The sequence below is a fragment of the Pseudorca crassidens genome, chromosome 13 (assembly GCF_039906515.1).
Source record: "Pseudorca crassidens isolate mPseCra1 chromosome 13, mPseCra1.hap1, whole genome shotgun sequence".
Taxonomy (NCBI): Eukaryota; Metazoa; Chordata; class Mammalia; order Artiodactyla; family Delphinidae; genus Pseudorca; species Pseudorca crassidens.
In genome coordinates this window covers 2814408-2831430 of record NC_090308.1, presented here as the reverse complement: position 1 = coordinate 2831430, position 17023 = coordinate 2814408, and the positions used below count along the sequence as shown (strand labels likewise).

The 17023-nt window shown below is 52.9% G+C and overlaps 1 protein-coding gene across 9 annotated transcripts in view; it reads right to left on the bottom strand.

Moving 5' to 3' along the window:
* The window catches only part of RPS6KA2 (ribosomal protein S6 kinase A2), a 352189-nt gene that overhangs the window by 12498 nt on the left and 322668 nt on the right, over positions 1–17023 (bottom strand). For 8 of the 9 annotated variants that reach the window (XM_067701555.1, XM_067701561.1, XM_067701557.1 and 5 more), the window contains 4 exons: positions 13132–13262; positions 11999–12124; positions 2358–2447; positions 512–670 (listed from right to left, as the gene is read on the bottom strand). In XM_067701555.1, coding sequence (XP_067557656.1) covers positions 512–670; positions 2358–2447; positions 11999–12124; positions 13132–13262 — 506 coding nt within the window. The remainder of the gene's footprint in view (positions 1–511; positions 671–2357; positions 2448–11998; positions 12125–13131; positions 13263–17023) is intronic. The other variant, XM_067701556.1, reaches the window with a different exon arrangement.

Here is a 17023-nt window from a genome sequence, read left to right as displayed (position 1 = left end):
GGGCTGAGGGCAAGGGGTCTAGAAGCATGGTGCTGGGTTAGAACCCGGCCGTGTGTGCAGCTTTGGGCGCGATACGCAACCCTTCTGCGCTGTGGTCTCCTCATCTGTGAAATGGGTGTGATCCAGAGTCTAGAACTGCCCAGACGAAGAGCTCAGAGCAGCACCTGGAACCCTCAGCGGTCGCTGTCATTTTACCACCATATTTCTTGGCATTGGTGGAGGAATTCAATTCTAAATAGGGCAACTGATGAACATTCCAAATTTCCCGTTATCAAGCCCAAACTACTTTTTTGCTGGTCTCGGTGAATTTAATTTCTTGACCTAGCTCCTGGACACACAGCGTGTGTGTCTAAAATCATTTAGACCCAAGAGGGACGGTTGTGATTCACAAGGAAGACGAGGACACCTGAGTTCCCAGCTCTTGAGCCCGTGGCCTGAGCGCCCCCGGGTCCCGCTCTTCCTCTGTCCTCCCCGCGGGGCTGCCCAGGGTGGGGGTGGGGCGTGGCCTTACCCCCTGGGAGTGGAGGTAGTCCATGGTCTTGGTGATGGTGCACAGCACATCGCTGGCCTCCCGCTCCGAGAAGTACCTCTGCCGCAGGATACGGTCCAGCAGCTCCCCACCCCGCATCAGCTCCATCACCAGGTACACGAACTTCCCGTCGTCGTAGACCTGGGGGTGGGGCGGGAGAGCACACAGGCCTCAGGGACCTCGCGGTCACCCTCGCGGGCCTGCTGGCCACTGGGAAGGAGGGGCCACCCCGGCAGGGGCAGGGGGCGCATCAGTGCATAGAGCCTGGAGTCCCAGTACTCCCCTGGGAGCAGACACAAGACTTCTGTAGAAAATGAGTGAGGATTTTCTAGTCATGCCAGACGAGGCTCTTCTGGGGAAAAGCCGCTTTAATGACCTGCTGCTGGGCAGGGCATGGGTGGATTTCGCTGCAGTGAACCCTGGTACTGCCCCGCCTCCGGGAGAGCGATGTTGAGACGGACAACGCGATGCTGGCCCAGCCCCAGGTGGCGGCGTTCTCCAGGCCCGCGCTTTTCAAACCTTACCGAGCAGGTGGTTGGTGGGGAGCCTGACCCCGGGGGCCCTCTACGCTGCTGTGCCCTGGGCGGGGGACAAGCCCTGGGAGTCCGGGAGGAGAGGAGGTAGGAGGGCTGCTCTGCTTTTATTTCAGAAAAGCAGTAGATGAAGAGAGCTTTCGTCATACTAGCGTTAATCTCCTGAACGTAAAAGACAAACCAAACCAACAAGCTCTGGGTCTCTGTCAGGCCGATGGCCCAGCAGAGGGGCCGCCCAAGTGCAGAGAAGAACCAGAGAGAGACGGAGCAAAGCACCTGAATACGGTGACTTTCTAGCTTCCGAGCCAGTGATCTCAGAACAAATCACTACAACAATCTGGCTGGCACGGAGCTCAATAAAGGACGTAAAGTTCATCTTGTTGTATTTATTTCTGAGTTTATGAGCAAACGCTCTGCTTTTGCGAATGTGCCCAGGGTGGCGTCGCCCACCCCAAGCGCAGTCAGGGCTCCTCGGGAGTTTTCAAATTCGCTGATCTCTGTTTGCGGACCTTCGCGCACACGACGAAGGCAAGAGCAGGGGGCTGATCTCGCGCAGCGGAGCTGACCGTGACCCGCAGGGACGCAGCTGGGCTGCACTTCAAGCTTTGCTCACACAAGGCCTGTTCCACGCTTTCCTCAGAACTGAACTGGCATTTGGAAGGCCTCCTACTCCAGGCATTTATGGGGCCCAAAGGAAACTGAGGTGGCCCCAGTATTTTGAGGTTTTGGGTTCGCGATGCTGGGATCACTCTGGAGTTGGAGAGGAAGACAAGGCTCTCTCCCCTGCCTGACCCCAGAGGCCCAGCCCTAGGCTGCCAGGTGCACCCAACTGGCTCCAGTGTGACTGGGCCCTGCTCCCTTCCCCTCTTTCAGGGACAAGGGCCACACATCGCTCAATCGGGAAAGCGAAGGGAGCTGGGAGGGGCTCCGGGTCTGGAGTCTCAGAGCTGGAGCCCATCTCATGGGCCCCACGCTCTCCATGACAGCGAAGCGAAACACACCTGGATTAGAATCCACACCAGCTCTCTCTCCTTTACGCACGTGCGCATTCTGTGATTTGGGAGGAGTGGGGTGCCGTCAACGGGGTGTGAATAAACGGCCCGGCAGGCCGGGCTACCCAGCTGCCGGGTGTCCCCGAGCTGTCCGGGCAGCAGCCCCTCCGGCTCCGAGCTCCTGGGCGCCAGGAACAGCTGGTGAGCCGAGCAGCTGGCTTGCACCAGATCAACGGTGGCTTCTGGCGCCGGCCGGAGGGACACAGAGCGCAAGCGACACCACTGTTGCACGGAGGCGCTTACGTCTTTGAGGGTGATGATGTTGGGGTGCTGGCCGTACCGCAGGAGGATCTCAATCTCTTCCGAGGGGTCCCTTTTACTCTTATCGATGATCTGAAACAAACAGAGGTGGACGTGAGGCTTCCAGCTGGCGCCTGCGGCTGCAACCCTTTCTGCCCCTCCTCCCCTCCGGCTCAAGCTCAACCAAGATAGCCCGCAACTGCCTAGGAATTCACGGCAACCCTTGATTCCCCACTGAGCAGAAGAGACTGACGTGAAAAAGAGAGAGCACCTGCCTGCACACGCTAATGTTAAGCTATGACAGGGCTGCAAGGAGAAGGGTGGGTTCGGGGCGCTCACACAGGCACCACCGAAGACAGAAGGCCCAGCCCACACAGGCACCACCGAAGACAGAAGGCTTCCACCACTCGCAGCGCAGGCTCTGGGTTGGCGGCCTGTGCCCCCTGCCCCATCCAAAGTGGGCCTCCGGCTGCCGTGCATCTCTCTCCCTGTTTGGTGGTCACACACCGGCAACAAAGTGAGACCCAGTGTGGTTCTCACCAAGAGACGCCACGGCGGCGTGCGTGCCGAGGCTGCGCTGTGACTTACACATACGGACGCTCCTTCTGGCTCCTACCTCCTCCTGCTGGTCTTAGGATGGCAGATAAAATCCTCTTACCCCATGAAAACAGATGGCTTCCGATCACAGGGTGTCATGAATGAAAGCCCAGCTGGAAACAAGGGGTCACCTGTTGGTGGACAGTCACTCAAACCTCTGGGGACAGCTTCCTGGGCCCCAGCTCCTGCTTCTTACGGGGATGCAGCTGGCTGGGGAGGGGACCCCACTCAGGCGAAGGCTACAGCACGTGTGTGGGAAACGACACTCAGAAGAGGAGGATGGTTTCTGTGCATTAGCTTCACCCAAGTTCGAAACGTTCGCCATGTGGACGACGTGCAGTCATTCCGCTGCTAGAGTGTGAGGGAAGTTCACTTCCACTCTCTATCACGTCCGAGGCTCTGAGTGGAGGCTTGCGTGAAACTCACTTTCTTCTTTAGATGAACTAAATGCTCAGGTGGCACAGGACCCAGTGTTGGAGCTCTGCCCGCCCGACGCCCTGCCGCCCCTTCGCTGCAGTGGAAGATGGTCATGGTGCCCGCGCTTCTCTCAGTTTTAAACCCACTGCCAGGCTCTGACGACATTAGCGCCCAGGACCATGAGCCCTATGACACACGTTGTTCAACAAGGAAAAACCTAAGCTTCTTTTTTTTTAAAAAAATAATAAATTTATTTACTTTTTGTTTATTTTTGGCTGCATTGGGTGTTCGTTGCTGCGCACGGGCTTTCTCTAGTTGCGGCGAGCGGGGCTACTCTTCACTGCGGTGCGCGGGTTTCTCATGGCAGTGGCTTCTCTTGATGCGGAGCACGGGCTCTAGGCGCACGGCTTCAGTAGTTGTGGCACGTGGGCTCAGTAGCTGTCCCTCGTGAGCTCAGTAGTTGCGGCACGTGGGCTCTAGAGCGCAGGCTCGGTAGCCGTGGCACACGGGCTTAGCTGCTCCGCAGGATGTGGGATCTTCCCGGACCAGGGCTCGAACCCGTGCCCCCTGCATCGGCAGGCGGATTCTCAACCGCTGCGCCACCAGGGAAGCCCCAGCTTCCTTTCCTGACACAGCTTCCCTCCTTTTGTTCCTAAAGTTCTAGCTAGGAACTGGGATCACTTCTGTTATTGGCAGAAGCCAACACACAATGCATCCTTATAGAGATCTTTTTAAAGGCTCGTTCAGTGGGTGATGGAGGGGATGCCCTAACATGTGGGTGCCCAGGCAGCCACGGGGGAGACCCTTACACTGCCTGGATCACATGTTGACCAACAGGGTTCTAGGACCGTCTCTGCCCCAGCTGCCTGCCGGGCCATTCAATCCCTGGGCTGCGATCCCTTTGCAATTTGAGAAGGTTAAAATCACTAGTGGTTTTTTTAAAAAGTTAGTGGTAGATTCATAGTTTTTCAAATAAAATTTCATGATAAAGGAAATGTATTTTTAGCACAAATCACAATAGAATAGGATGCAAGATAAATAAGAAAGAGGAAGCCTTTTCTCTATGCCGATGGCCCAGAGCAGGGGGAGGAGGGAGCAGTTATGGGACCAGAGGGGCGGCTGCACGAACAGCGCACCCACAGGGGCTGGGGGCTCTACCCTCCTCCCTCCTGTGGCATCCACCCCGGCAGAACCGACTGGAAGGCAGAGAGCAGGCAGGGTGGGGTGATGGGGTCCCCAGTGGGCACGGAGGAGAGGGCGGGTGCCTGCCTGGAAGGGAGGCCCCCGGGGAGTGGAGGCAAGCACGGGCTCCTGCACCTGCCCAGCCGGCCGCTGCCTCTCCTATAGTCTGGGCAACGTGGGACCGACACACGGCAGCAAGTTCTGTTCAGACCCAGCGCTGTCATCCTGATCGCTGTCAGCAAAGGCTGGCAGCTTCGTCCACAAATCTTTTTCCGGGATGTTTTTGGGCGAAAGGTCAGGAAGAAGAGACACAGAGCAGTGAGGTGTGATGACTGGTCCCTGAGCACAAAGCCCAGGTCTGTGGGGTACAGCGGAGCCTGGGGTAGGGGGGCGGTTTGAGCACATTGTTCAGACGCACCCAGGAAGGAATTTCTTCTCCGTGGGGTCCATTTCTCAGGATTGCTATTGTGGGACTGGCTTCTAGTTCAAGCGAGCCCTGGTTAATCGAGTCCTGTATCTTGAGAACAGTATTGCTTTATAATCTTGCTTATGCAGCAAAACCGAGGGAGGCGTTCTCAGCAAACATGTTCACCCGCAAGGCCTCCTCTCTCCATGCCGATGCTCAAATGATGCTGACGGACCACGAGCAGGGAGGAACGGTGGATCTGTCCTCACCCGCAGCAGGAGGCCACCCACAGGTCAGCACCCAACGGGCCTGGCAAATCAGACTCTCACGGGGCCGCTGTTTGACAAGCTGTATATTTCCACAGTCCGTGAAGCGAGGCTGGCCCCAACAAAGGATGGCAGACAACGTGATTGTCCTCAGCAGGTGAAGCGTGCAGGTGGGTATCGGTACATCCTTACTCCTGGTGGCTGAAGGCGGGGGCAGGACTGGTCCAGGCTTCACTACCATCCACGCACTCTCCCCTCTGCCTTTTGGTCTCTGCGTTTCCCCATCTCCCTCTTGCCCATCTCTCTCCAGCACAGGCTCCCCTCCTGGACACTGAATGGCGTGGGGCTTCGAGGTGGTCAAGAGGCGGCCTGAGCTCACAGGCCGGCCGAGCACCTCCGGAGGTGGGCGTTTCTGCTGACGTGTCGAGAGGATCCATACGTTTGACACGGGAGGAGTAGAGCACGGAACCCCTTGTAAAATTCAACAGATACCCTCTCCTGTTCAACTACTTTAAACAAATGACACAGAGAAAGGACTCCAAGTTTTCCTGCCGGAAAAAATTAAAATTTCCATGCCAATCAGTTTTCCTTCTAAAAATAAGCTCTATTCACGTCAGGCATCTGTCAATTCCATTGCTTTTTCTGGCTGACAAATTACATACACAGTAGGAAAATGAGCCCAGAAACGCGATGTAATTGTCAACGGTCTGCTGTGAATACCAATTGGGGCTCCTTCTGGAGAGAGGCAGCCCAGCTTCAGCCCTGAGTGTGTCAGCCACACTTCACTAGAATTAAGGACTGCATGACACAGACTCCTGTACAATTTCAAGGATCTCACTTTATTTTCACCTGATTCTATTGCTACTTTAATAACACAAAAATCTGCTCCTGAAAGGACATGCAGCTGTGCTTCCCTCCAGGAAAACGTGGCCATGGCTGGGACATCCATCCATCCCTGAGTGAGCCTCTCAGACAAAGAAGGGGGCAAATGTGCAAGTGGAGCTTTGAATGAAGAGAAGCGTGTGTCTGCATGTTGGAAGATAAAACAGGCCAACAGGAAAGGCTACAGCGACAGAAAAGCTCCCTTAGCTTCTGATTCTTCAGTGACATTCCCCTTTTCGCTATGGCTTCTGGTTCTGTGATCAGTAAGATCCCTCCACGGCTTGATTGTGAGTTCCCTGAGAACAGGTTTGTTTTTGCCTGGAACCTAGCACTGCGTCTGCCTTGGTAAAAGCGTTAATAAAAAATTTGTAAAAACGAATGAAAGGAACTGGTTACTGAACAGGGGAGTCCCTGCAGAATGAAATGCGTTCTAGAGACAAGAAATGTTCTTTGGAGCAGTCGTACTGCCCACTCGACAATAAAAAAGCCAAAGAAGGGGATGAGGTGATTCCGAATTTGAAGAAAAGCTCCTGATTTGTATTTCTCTCTCTCTCTCTCTTTTTTCTTTTTTTTTTTGGGCCACACCACTCAGCTTGTGGGATCTTAGTTCCTCGAGCAGGCACTGAACCCAGGTCCCGGCAGTGAAAGCGCGGGGTCCTAACCACCGGACCACCAGGGAACTTGCGGTATCTTTCTCTCTTACATAACATTGGTCCTCGACACCACCAAGCACCATGACGGGAGTGTGGAGACAGGAAATGAGCTGCGAAGCATGTCAGGGGTTACAAAAGCCCTAAAGAAGGTACGGAAGGCGAGGACGATGGGGGAGGACCACATCGGGGTCAGAGGTCAGCACCCAGGCTGGGGAGGAAACCGCTGGGCTCAGGGAAGAGTGTGTCGCCCTTGCGGGAGAGGGCTGGGGACAGAGGAGGGGCCTGAGGAGCTCCAGGAACGGGGCTGTGAGGCCCTGCTGGCCACTGCAAGGATCTGGGCTCCATGTGAGTGAGACGGAAACCACTGGAGAGGGGGGGTTTGTGCAAATGGCAGTGTCCAGATCCTGGGTCATGTCAAGCCACAAAGACCTAAAACCGAAGTAAAAATGAAACCTTGTGCAATGTTTGTAAAGTGAGTACAGAACCTTTCATGAAATAAGAATATTATCTTTTCCTTCCAAATACACCTCTCCCCTTTGAATCCTACCCTATCGCAGTTACTTTCTGCAGTTCATCGCTGATTCCATATCAGTCTTATTTCAAATGACAGGTGCATTAATGCCCTGGCATCTATGCAGTATTATGTCATGCTTATTTCAAAGTCCTATACACTTTCACCTCCTACCACTAGCCTCTGGGGCTGGCTATGAAGACAAAGGTGGGCCTGAGTTTCACATCAGACTCCTGAGCTATTTTGTCCCATGGAAATAGCTCCGAGAGCTTGTTTGGAGGTTCTAGCAGGGGAGCACAGCTACTCGTATACCCTTGACCGAAGAACGGTCCTCCTCTATCGGGGGGAGGTCGTCCTCTTCGACCGACCGCACGGCTTTGGGAGGGACGCACGTGGAGTGGCGCCTAGCCAGCCAGATCAGCTGAATCAACGCTGGCAATCAATGGGGTGACAGATGTCGCAGCCAGACGGACTTGAGGATATGGGGAGGGGGAAGGGCGAGCTGTGACAAAGCGAGAGAGAGGCATGGACATATATACACTACCAAACGTAAAATAGATAGCTAGTGGGAAGCAGCCGCATGGCACAGGGAGATCAGCTCGGTGCTCTGTGACCACCTAGAGGGGTGGAGTAGGGAGGGTGGGAGGGAGGGAGACGCAAGAGGGAAGAGATATGGGAACATATGTATAACTGATTCACTTTGTTATAAAGCAGAAACCGACACACCATTGTAAAGCAGTTATACTCCAATAAAGATGTAAAAAAAATTAAAAAAAAAAAAGAAGAAATAGCTCCAAGATCTTAGAAAGTAGGGCACGTCTGTTCACTGGGATGTGTCTGAGAGGATGTCACGGTTTTTCTCACTCAGCCATCCTAGCCCAAGGCAGGTGCACTGGGAGGACACCCCCAGCAGGTGGAGGGCATCAGCACCCTGTCCTCTGAGGCCAGATTCTCCTGGTGGAGGATCCCGGGCAGCCTGATGGTGTTTTGCCACAGCAGAAGGGAGGGACCAAGCCTAGGGACCCAGGCTCTGAGTGAACCCACACTTACTGAGTCGCTATTCCATGTAGGCACTGCTCTAAAGGTTTTGTTAAGTGGGAGCTAGAATTGGTCTCACTAATTTAGGGCCTGCGCACAAGTATGCAGCTGAGAGCAAATGCAAAACCAGCGATCTTGTTGCCTGGGGTACACTGGGGCAGGTTGCTTGTTGCCTGGGGTACACTGGGGCAGGTTGCTTTACGTATATCGGTTAAGTTTAACTCAGATGCGGTTAATATGATGACAGAATAATTATTGTGCAAAATTAGGTACTTATAATACAGACATAAACTTAAAGCAAGACACAATGGTATTTCCAAGGATGTGAGACCCGCTGTATCCCACTCTTGAGTTTGGAGGCTGACCGTTACGGGCTGGCACTGCCGTCCCCTCAGGACCGCACTTGGTTCCTGCCCCTGCAGAGGGTGGGAGCCGCTGTGCTCTTGGTCTATCGCCTTCCTGCTGCCAGAACAGTGAGCAGAGGCTCAGCAGAGGGAAAACCCTCCCTCGTCTCCGGACACCAGCTCCTGGAACGTATCTACATAAGACACACCTTTAACTCTATGCTTTCGGCTGGGGTTCCCAACCTCGGCACCCAGACATTTTGGCTGGGTGAGTCTCTGGGGTGTGTGGGCGGGTGTCCTATGCAGGAGGCAGGGCAGCACCCTGGCCTCTATACACCACATACCAGGAGCGACTCCCGCCCCAGGTGTGACAGTCAGAGGTATCCAGACACTGCCAGCGTCCCCGGGGTGGGGGGCAGAATCACCCCGATACGATGGCCTCAGGCAAAGCCCGTGTACTCGGGCCACAGGGCTACAGTCCCCTGGGGACCTGCTCTCTTCCTGGTGCTCTGTACTCAGTGGGGAAGTTCCCGAACCCTCCCCGTAGCTGGATGGAGGCCCCGACGGGATTGTCTCTCAAAATGAAACGGACACCATTTTCCATCCAAGAATCTGCAGAGCTGGGTTTGCAAACTGTGGTGTCCCAGAGAGGTGATGCTAAACTCTAGCGGCTGAATCTCAACGGGGCTTTTGCAGGTCCAAGTCACTGAATGGCACCCTTGCTTCCATGCCATACTCGAGAACACACTGAGCCGTGTGGTTTCTTAGTTCCTCCAGCAGTAAGTGGGGTACTGCTGCCCATCCAGATACAGAGCAGAAAAAAGCCCGAACACATTTCAGCTACGTTCTACCCGGAAAACGCTGGAAAGGGAACAGAACAGTGACCCTAGGCGGGTTACAGCAGTTTGGGTAGCAAACGGGCTCATTCTAAACACTCTTTGCCATGGCACTCCTGCCAGCTCTTCCATCTTTGAAGGAAATCTGCCCTCGGATGGAGGAACCGACCTGCAGCGCGTGGCTTAAAACGTGCCCCGAAACAGCCCTGGGTCCCGGGGCACTCATCTCACTGGAAAGTCTCTGCTTCTTCCTGTGCTCGGGTAGTTCAAGCATCTTCCAGACAATGAATTATGACCCACCAGAGTCTCGGAGAGGATGAGGGAAAGCCTTGTAACGTCCACCTGCCCAGTTCACCCCGGGAACTTCAAGGCTTGTGAAACAGAAACAGGACGCCTGGCTCTTTCTTTCTCCATCAGTTGCAGCCTCAGATCCTGGCTTTGCTGCCAGAGAGGCCGGGGTTGAAATTCCCCAGAAATTCCCATCGCGGGGTCTGATCTCTGGGGATCGAGCTATAAGCCACTTGTTGACAAAGCTGATTCAGATGGTGTCTTTTTGTGAGAGCTGGGTATGGAGACATAAGACACTGTTGCCTTTGTCTGGGGATTTATTTTCAGACACGCCCCAGCATCAGGCTGTTTTCTAGAAAAGGCATCAGGGTCAGCGAGCTTGCCAAACGCCAGGCGGGTTTCTTTGCACTCAATGGAAGCCACCGTTGTTTCTAGGACCGCTGCTGGTCACCTGATAAACTGCCTAAAGAAATTCTGCGAGAAATGACACATGCAGAAAGAATTTTAAGATGCCTGTGCACGCTTACGAAGTATGTGAAATATATTTAAAGTAAAAATGAAATTCTCTCGTCTGAGGTAGGACTAGGGTCTCCTCTCCATCACTGGCTCGTCTGGATACGGGAACGGCATCACCCGAGCTCCCCTACAAACTCTCCCAAGGATGGGGAAAAATAAAAGTCCTCAACGATCCAAATCCCGAACTACATCAGGCCCACACGCCAGTGGCTCCCGTGCAGTCTCAAGCCCCCTCTCCCAGGAATTTTACATCGTGCGACGTTTCCTCCCGTCACCCACTCCTCAGCATGTTCAAGACACTGGGCAGGCTGATGACCATGGACCCGAAGGACCCACACATCGAGCCTTCCTCCAATGTAAACATTCTTTTTTGTTTGAGGAATTCAAGATAAACTTGCCAAAAAGCCGCAAATTCCCATCCCCAAAGTAAACCAACGGGCCTGCGTTTTTTGGGGCTGGTGACTTTTTGGACAGGGCAGAGCATTTCCTCAGGGCCAGAAGCACTGTGCAGACATCCCAGCAGATATGAGGGTGTATCTGCTTCCACAGAGCGGCCGTGAGCCATGGGTGAGGTGGAACGAGGCCATCGCTTCATCGTCACTGTTTTGAACAATTTTCTCAGAGCTTAGGAAAATCACACGGACGGAATGACCCCTCTTACACGGCTGCCTGGCTCCATCTGTCCCCAAAAGTTCTTTGAAGAGCAGGGTAGTGTCATGTGCTCCAGATGAGTTTGGGATAAGCCAGGATGGTCTGGTCACCATGACACCGGCTGGACCTGGGTCCTCAAGCGCCTCCAGGTCAGCTGAGCGGGTGAGTGGTGGACAGACCAGCTCTCGCTCCCTTGGAGGAAGAATGTACAATTTATGCCTTTTACAAAAATTAGATGATGCCTTTAGCAGAATGCTCCAGCTGTCACACACCAGGAAACGCGAGAAACTGGTAACTTGGATTTCCAGATCAAATATTTAATTTAGCAACGATTATAGAAGCCAAAGGCAGGATGGAGAGAGTGCCAAACTGGGCTGTAGTTGTTATTCTTTTCCTATGTATTTACTTATTTATTTAGGCTGCACTAGGTCTTAGTTGCGGCATGTGGGATCCTTTAGTTTTGGCATGCGGGCTTCTTCGTTGCGGCACGCATGTGGGATCTAGTTCCCCGACCAGGGATCAAACCCCGGCCCCCTGCATTGGGAGCGCAGAGTCTTACCCACTGGGCCACCAGAGAAGTTCCCTGTTATTGTTTTCTGTTCTTGATGATTCAGGGTAAAACTACCAGCTCTCTCCTTAAGGTTTTGCAAATATTACAAAAGATTTGATTCTATTTATTTCTTTGATTTAAGTTTTGGTGACTGTAGCTTCCTTTCCCTTCTCCTTTCCTCCTTCCCCCCCTCCCTCCTTCCCCAAATGTTCTGCCTGGCCCCCAACTCTATATTTTCCAAAATGCTGAGTGCCCAGAGCTTTTGTTCCAGTGTTTTATGTAGAAAGTTACTAAAGGTGGTCAGTACCTACACGTCGGCTGGAGCAGAACATATTCATGATTTGCAAAATAGTTTTTTAACAGGTGACCTAATATCAAAGTCAATGGAACGGCCCCGCATCAGAGCTTAGAAGAGGCCTAGGGAGAGTGTCTGCGAGGCTGGGCGTGCCCGCCGGGGCCTGGGGCCCGGGCAGCCGCAGACGCGGCCGCCGCGTGCCCCACTCTTACCTTCACGGCGTACTCGGCGTCTGTGGCCATGTGCACACAGCGCTTGCATACGGAGTAGGCGCCCACCCCGATGTCCTCCTTGACCTCATAGCCATCGGTGAAGCGGGTGTTGTTCCCGTGTAACTGCTGCAGAGAGAGCGGGCGGGCAGAGAGCGCGATCAGGGGCCTCTCGTGCAAGGGCACCGAACGTGGTGCAAAGGAGGCTTCAGCCCTTGCACGTGGGGACACGGAGGCCAGGAGGTGGTGGCGTCCTCGGACCACAGTCACGGAGCTAGCTGGCCGTGGTTCCAGATCTCAGCCCAGCTTCCCCATCTGTCGGGTCAGGACCCTGTTCTCAGACACCCAGCACCCTGTGTCGCTGACCTGCCTGCTTCCCCACAAAGGTCCGAGAGGGGTGAGAGGTCAGACGTCCCTGAGACCGGGTGCAGCTCTGACGCTGGTGTCCAGAGCGGTGTCCGGACGCTGACGTCTGATTGGGAATCTGACCCCCTGACGCCCCCTCGCCACCCTCACCCTACTGACTAAGGGCGCAGAGAGCGTCACCCATTACAGTGGACGCTGCCACAGCAAGTGTCCACTCTAGACACGCCGTGTCTCCCCAGAGGCCCTTGGGGAGAGAAGCATGGAAGCCCAACGCCATCTGCTGTGCCCTGCCTCGGCTCTTCAAGGAAACGTGGTCATGATCCCTTCTAAAATTCTCTACCTCTGCTCGTATTAATACGGTGGGAAACTCCTTATAAAAACAGCACCTTCACTGAGCCCCGAAGACTACATTTCGCGATGGGGATTGGTGCCCACAAACCCAGCCACTCTCTCGCGGTGCTGGCTCGACTGCACAGCAGAGACCCCCAAGCGTGAGCCCTGCTGGGGCTCCAGCCACAGCCACACCACGATGACATCCTTCTCAGGACTCTTTCTGTCTTGAGGACGAACGTGAAGCATGGCTCAGATCACCATCTCAATGACCCCAGGGAGGCGGGGGGAGGAGTTCGTGAAGGAAGTGCACCCCAACTCGGCTGAGACAGCTCTCAGTCCACGGGTCACCTCCGTGCGGTCACCTCCTTGCCCCAACCCGCTGGGGGCGAGCGGAGCCGGGCTGTACGGGATGCCCTGCACCACGGGGGGCTGATTACCTGCACGATGGGGTGAACCGCGGCTTTGTGCAGATCCTGCTGCGAGGGCTCCTGCGCCAAGCTGGAGGCCACAAAACTGAATCCTCTAAACAGATGGTGAGCGTTGGCACTGGGGGGGACGCCAGGTGAGTCTGCAGGTAACAACCACAGAGTCAACAGCCACGACGTGGTGAGGTAACCCTGTGGGTGTGTGATGTGTGCCTGTGTGGTGTGTGTGTGCATGTGTGCACACGCACATGTGCATCTCTGTGATGTGTGTGTGTCAGGTGTGTGAGGTGTGCAGGTGTGTTAGGTGTGTGCATGTGTGCGTGGTGTGTGTTTGGTGCGTGTGGTGTGTGTGCATGTGTCAGGTGTGAGGTATGTGCATGTGTGTGTATGTGTCAGGTGTGTGTGCATGTGTGTGTGTCGGATGTATGTGTCAGGTGTGAGGTGTGTATGTGTCAGGTTGTGCACGTGTGTGTTCGGTGTGTGTGTCAGGTGTGTGTGAGGTGTGCGTGTGTTAGGTGTGTGCATGTGTGCGTGGTGTGTTTGGTGTGTGTGCACATGTGCATCTGTGTGATGTGTGTGCATGTGTGTGTAAGGTGTGAGGTGTGTGTGTGCCAGGTGTGTGCGTGTGTGCATCTATGTGATGTGTGTGTGCATGTGTCAGGTGTGAGGTGTGTGTGCCAGGTGTGTGCGCACATGTGCATCTGTGTGATGTGTGCGTGTGTGTGCATGTGTCAAGTGTATGTGTCAGGTGTGAGGTGTGTGTGTGTCAGGTTGTGCATGCGTGTGTTCGGTGTGTGTGTGTGTCGGGTGCGTGCGCACGTGTGTTTGTCAGGTGTGAGGTGTGTGTGTGTCAGGTGTGAGGTGTGTGTCAGATGTGTGTCAGGTGTGAGGTGTATGTGTGTCAGATGTGTGTATGTGTCAGGTGTGTGTCAGGTTGTGCACGTGTGTGTTCGGTGTGTCAGGTGTGTGCACACGTGTGTGTGTCAGGTGTGAGGTGTGTGTATGTGGTGAGTGTGTGTGTTGGAGAATGGGGTGAAACGGAGATCAGACAGGCTGAACCATATGAAGCCACACTTTATTCTGGGCGGTGCCAGTGGTTTGATACCCGGCAAAAATACCCAGAACAAAACCTTGAGGGTAATCGTTGATCATCACTTACTAGATATTCATTCTCAGTGGCAACCCTCTGCCCTGCGCACTCCAGACCGAGCCCAGAGCCACCAGCAACCTCGGGGTGAGCTGTCACTCCTGGGCCAGGGCAGAGGAGGCCACCCTCTGAGTTTCTCAGGTCAGCAGGAACCGGGCACAGGGACACAGGCCCGGGCATTGGTGACTCTTCTGTCCCCCCTGCCCCAGGCCTGAGGAGCTCGAGGGCAGCACGCAGGGTGCTCTGCTCCCAGGGAGCCTCAGGGAGCCCTTCAATCGTGACCCCTCTAAGCTCTGTCCATTTGTTTGAAGGCCTGACTGCTGTTGAGGTGGGTCCCAGTTCAAGTTTATCATTAAGGAAAACAAAAGGATAACAGATTGGTGGAGAGAAAATATTTGCATCATATACAACAGACAAGGGACCAAACTCTCTACTATGCAAAGAGCTCCCAGAGATCAATGAGAAAAAAGGAACATGCCCAGAAGAAAAATGGGGGCAGGACTCAGATACCGACTGCTCTCCCACCTGAGAAGGTGCTCAGTCCCTCTAATGGGGGCACGTACACATTTAACCGGGGTAACACTTTGCCTAACAAATTAGCAAAATGTAAGGTAACCAGTTGCATGTAGGTTTGGCTGGGGCTGGACATTGCGGTGGTAGGTGGGAGCCTAAGCTGGCATAATCTTTGCAAGGTAGAAGTGGAGTTATCTACCAAAGTATAAAATACACCTGTCTTTTGAAGAGCAACTAGACTTTTATGAATTTATCTGACAGAATTACTTTCAAAAATGCTTAGAAATAAATGTAGAAAATGTTTGTCTTGGTGTAGATATATACTGATACAATGGCATATTACTCAGCCTTTAAAAAGAATAAAATAGTGCCATTCGCAGCTACACGGTGGACCTAGAGATTATTATACTAAGCGAAGTAAGTCAGAAAGAGAAAGACAAATACCATATGATATCACCTGTATGTGGAATCTAAAATACGACACGAATGAACCTATCTACACAACAGAAACAGACTCACAGACATAGAGAACAGACTTGTGGTTGCCAAGGGGAAGGCGGGTTGGGGAACAGAATTACTGGGAGTTTGGGGTCGGCAGATGCAAACTACAGTACGTAGAATGGATAAACAACAAGGTCCTACTGTATAGCACAGGGAACTATATTCAATATCCTGTGATAAACCATGATGGAAAAGAACATGAAAAAGAATATATATATATGTATAGCTGAGTAACTTTGCTGTACAGCAGAAATTAACACAACACTGTAAATCAACTACATGTCAATAAAATTTAAAAACAAACAAAATGTGATCTTTAAAAACTCTAAAAAAAGAGAAAAAAAGAAAATGTTTGTCTTAGCAATATTTGTAATAGCAAAACAAACAAACAAACAAACAAAAACTGGAGACAACCTAAATATTCACCACTGAGGAAACCATGCACAAGACCAACAACGTTCATGCGTGCAGGTAACACTAGTTAAGACTACGATACCCGGGATGAGACACGGCTGTGTGAACTGACACAATAGTCTGTCAAGTCAAAAAAGAGAAAACAAGCTGTAGAACGTACACACTGTAGGAAAAAATGTTTTTTTAATTTTTTAAAAACTTTTTTTACATCTTTATTGGAGTATAATTGCTTTACAATGGTGTGTTAGTTTCTGCTGTATAACAAGGTGAAATCAGCTATATATGTACTAAAACACATTACAATAAACTCATAAGCAATATATAACAATATGATAACATAAATTCTATCACTTAGGCATTATATATAAAAATCTATAATAATACATAAAGTATATAATGTGGATTTAAATGTTCGTTACAACGTACATATGTAACATTTAAATCCATATTATATAGAAAACTCCGGCGGGTGGGACTGGAAAGGCCATAGGGGTGGGTGTTTGCTTTTCTACTACCTTTTTACCTGGTCTTGATACTTCACTTTGATGTGGAAACAGTACACTAAAGCTTCCATGGTGGGGCAGGTGGCTGGGGGCTTGGAGGGTGAGCTGTTGCAGAGAATGTGGGTTTTATTCCTGAGCATTTTATTTTGAGGGAAAGGCGACTGGGGCGCTCCTTCCACACCTGAGAGCTACACCACGAGCTGCGTGATGTGGGATCTCTCCCTGCAGATAAGCGGCCGACCCGGTGGCCCACACGGCTCTTCCAGGAAGACCTTGCCAGGTGACAGGGGGCTTCACGTGCCTGGCCCACCGCACCTTCAGCATCTTGGACCACGAGGGAGAAGACTCGGGTCTCAGCCCCGTACCTGTTACCTAGCAAAGAGCTCCGGAGTCACCCCGGAGCTAATGAGATCAGAGCTGACTGTGTCTGGAAATAAGCTGCGAGGCTAGAGAAGCTTAATTAAAAAGCACAAGGCTCGGCTGAGTCATTTTTAGAATCTGGAAATGAGGCACCGCAGGACAGCAGAGGCAGCAAGTGTCCTCTGAAGACGCTGGGCTTTGCTCCCGGGCTGGCTTTGCGCTTTGCCTTGCTTCGCCCTGCACAGAACCCTGGCTTTGAGGTCTGCCTGCTCTTAAAAGTCCCCCAGGCTACCGCGTCCTGCCCTAGGTCTGCACAAGCACAGGGATGCAGCGTCGATTCAGCCACCGTCAAGCCCCGAGGCGCAGGTTTTAGATGCAAGAACTGGAGCCCGTCCCAGGAACTAGTGTGAGCTGTGCAAAGGTTGAGGGCCGAGTGCATGGAGGCTCAGTTACAGCACCTGGGAGT